General features: G+C 44.1%; 1 protein-coding gene across 1 annotated transcript; it reads left to right on the top strand.

The window, feature by feature from the left end:
• The first annotated feature begins 208 nt into the window (after nucleotides 1–208).
• On the top strand, nucleotides 209–1,172 carry LOC123176588 (uncharacterized). Its single transcript, XM_044590716.1, has 2 exons — nucleotides 209–1,006; nucleotides 1,117–1,172. Exon 1 carries the CDS (start codon nucleotides 211–213, stop codon nucleotides 928–930), a length of 720 nt encoding a protein of 239 aa, XP_044446651.1. The 5' UTR covers nucleotides 209–210; the 3' UTR covers nucleotides 931–1,006; nucleotides 1,117–1,172.
• The last annotated feature ends 1,789 nt before the right edge of the window (nucleotides 1,173–2,961 follow it).

Below are 2,961 nucleotides of genomic sequence, written 5' to 3'. Positions count from 1 at the left end.
TCAGTGGTGTTACACCAATGGCGAACAATCAAGACACGGATCTTGAATCACTCATAATCAATTTTGAGAGATATTGATTTGAGTGGGAGTGCATTTTAGAATAAAATGTTTATTCACTAGTGCAAATTTCATTATAAACAAAGTCTAAGTGAAACTTGTGTCTTCGTTGTAGATCAAATGGCTCGCAACACCGCGTTCAACTTAGGCCCGATGTTAGAGAAAGAGAAGTTAGCTACGACTGGAAACAACTATGCGGACTGGGTCCGTAACCTGAGGATTGTCCTCAGGAGCGCTAAGAAATTGTACGTGCTTGAAACTGCTCTTCCAGCTAAACCGGCGGCAGATGCACCGGTAGATGAAAAAAATGTCTGGGCCACTAAGGATGATGATCACAACTTAGTGCAGTGCCTCATGCTAGCTTGCATGAGTCCAGGGCTTCAAAAACGTTTTGAATTCCATAAAGCCCGTGATATGATCCGGGAATTGGATGCTCTGTACAAGGAAACCGCAAAGTCTGAACGATATGATATCATGAAGGCTTTGATGGATTGCAAGATGGCTGAGGGTAGTTCAGTTGGCGAACACGTGGTCAAAATGATTGGCTATTCTGAAAGGCTTAAAGCCCTAGAATTTCCACTTCCACCTGGCCATATGATGGACATGTTGCTTTCTTCACTCCCCCCGTCTTACGACGGTTTTGTCATGAACTACAACATGACAGGGATGGAGAAGACGCCTGAAGAAGTGCTCGCCATGCTGAAAACTACAGAAGGAGGACTGCGGAAAAATCGCAAGCAAGTGTTGCTTGTGAATAAAACCGCCAGTTTCAAAAAGAAGAAAGGCAAGCCAAAGAAGGGCAAGGGCACCGGTAAGACCGGCTCCCAAAGCAACTCTAAGGGCGGAGCCAAGAATGAAACTGAGTGCTTCTAGTGCAAGGGCACATGACACTGGAAGAGAAACTGCAAGAAGTATCTGGAAGATAAGAAGACCGGGAAAACCGGAAAAGGTATAATTGTTATACAAGTTAATGTCATTGACGTTTTGCTTGCTAGCGAAAACTCTAAGTCTTGGGTATTTGATACCGGATCGGTTGCTCACATTTGCAACTCGATACAGGGACTTCAGAAGGTGCGCAAGCTAGCAAAGAATGAAGTCGTGATGCGCGTCGGGAACGGCGCTGGGATCGCCGCTCAAGCCGTCGGCATTATGCCTCTACGTCTCCCTTCAGGATTTATCTTAGAACTAAGTAACTGTTATTTTGTTCCACTGTTGTGTAGAAACATTATCTCCGGATCATGTTTGGTACACGATGGGTATTCGTACAAGTCTGAGAACAATGGTTGTTCACTTTATTGTAAGGATATGTTTTATGGATTTGCACCCATTGTTGGGGGCCTTTTCATACTAAATCTTGAATGTGGAAATGATGTCTTTAACGTGAATGCTAAACGCCTTAAGAAGGCTGATACCACCACCACTTTCATGTGGCACTGTCGCCTTGGCCACATCGGTAAGAAACGCATGCAAAGACTCCATAAAGATGGAGTTTTACCGTCCCTTGATTTTGAATCATTTGACACATGTGAAGCTTGCCTGATGGGGAAAATGACCAAGACGCCGTTCACGGGTCATCCTGAACGGGCGGGTGAATTATTGGAAATAATACATAGTGATGTATGTGGTCCAATGAACACAGGCGCACGGGGTGGATATTTTTACTTCGTGACTTTTACTGATGATTTGAGTAGGTATGGCTATATCTACTTAATGAAGCATAAATCGGAAACCTTTGAAAAGTTCAAAGAATTTCAGAATGAGGTAGAAAATCATCGTAACAAAAAGATTAAGTTTCTGCGGTCTGATCGCGGAGGCAAATATCTTAGTCATGAGTTTGGCCAACATCTGAGTGATCGTGGAATCGTTTCACAGCTTACGCCTCCCGGAACTCCACAGAGAAATGGAGTATCGGAACGACGTAACCGAACCTTGTTGGACATGGTAAGGTCAATGATGTCTCTTACAAATCTTCCAATATCTTTTTGGGGTCACGCACTACTTACTGCTGCTCACACACTAAACAAAGCACCGTCTAAATCTGTTGAGACGACGCCACATGAGATGTGGCACGGGAAGAAACCCGACCTGTCGTTTTTCAAAATTTGGGGTTGTGAAGCTTATGTAAAGCGTTTACAGCCAAGCAAACTTGATCCCAGATCAGACAAATGTTACTTTGTAGGTTATCCCAAGGAGACAGTTGGGTATTCTTTCTACCACGCCTCCGAGAACAAAGTGTTTGTTGCAAAACATGGAGTCTTTCTTGAGAAAGAGTTTCTCACTAAAGAAGTGAGTGGGAGGACAGTACAACTCAATGAGATTAGTGAATCTTTGGCAACCGTTGATATGGCTAAGGAACCGGAAGAAATTCCGCTAATTATCCCTACAACCGAGCCGGAAGTTGTCGCATGTGATGCGAAGACTTCAGACAATGTTGTAACTGAACCGCACAGATCAGGTAGGGCTATCCAGCCACCTGAGTGGTTTCATAACGAAATCTTCATTCTTGAAGACGATGAACCTGCGCACTACAAGGAAGCGATGGCGGGGCCCAGCTCAAAAGAATGGCACAAAGCCATGAGATCCGAAATGGAATCCATGTACGAAAACCAAGTTTGGAACTTGGAAGAACTTCCAGAAGGCGTAAAGCCCATTGGTTGTAAATGGATTTTCAAAAGAAAGACGGACGCGGATGGTAACATTACTATCCACAAAGCTAGACTTGTCGCGAAAGGGTTCACACAAGTTCCAGGAGTGGACTACGACGAGACTTTCTCGCCAGTAGCTATGCTTAGGTCTGTTCGGATATTGCTAGCAATTGCTGCTTATTTCGACTATGAAATATGGCAGATGGATGTCAAAACGGCTTTCCTAAATGGAAACCTCAAAGAGGATGTATACATGATA

The sequence above is a fragment of the Triticum aestivum genome, unplaced genomic scaffold (assembly GCF_018294505.1).
Source record: "Triticum aestivum cultivar Chinese Spring unplaced genomic scaffold, IWGSC CS RefSeq v2.1 scaffold44892, whole genome shotgun sequence".
Lineage (NCBI taxonomy): Eukaryota > Viridiplantae > Streptophyta > Magnoliopsida > Poales > Poaceae > Triticum > Triticum aestivum.
This window is presented reverse-complemented; position numbering and strand designations above follow the sequence as displayed.

Bases quoted from the DNA above. Each gene is read 5' to 3' on its own strand.
- LOC123176588 (XM_044590716.1), top strand. From the start codon at position 211: ATGTTAGAGAAAGAGAAGTTAGCTACGACTGGAAACAACTATGCGGAC.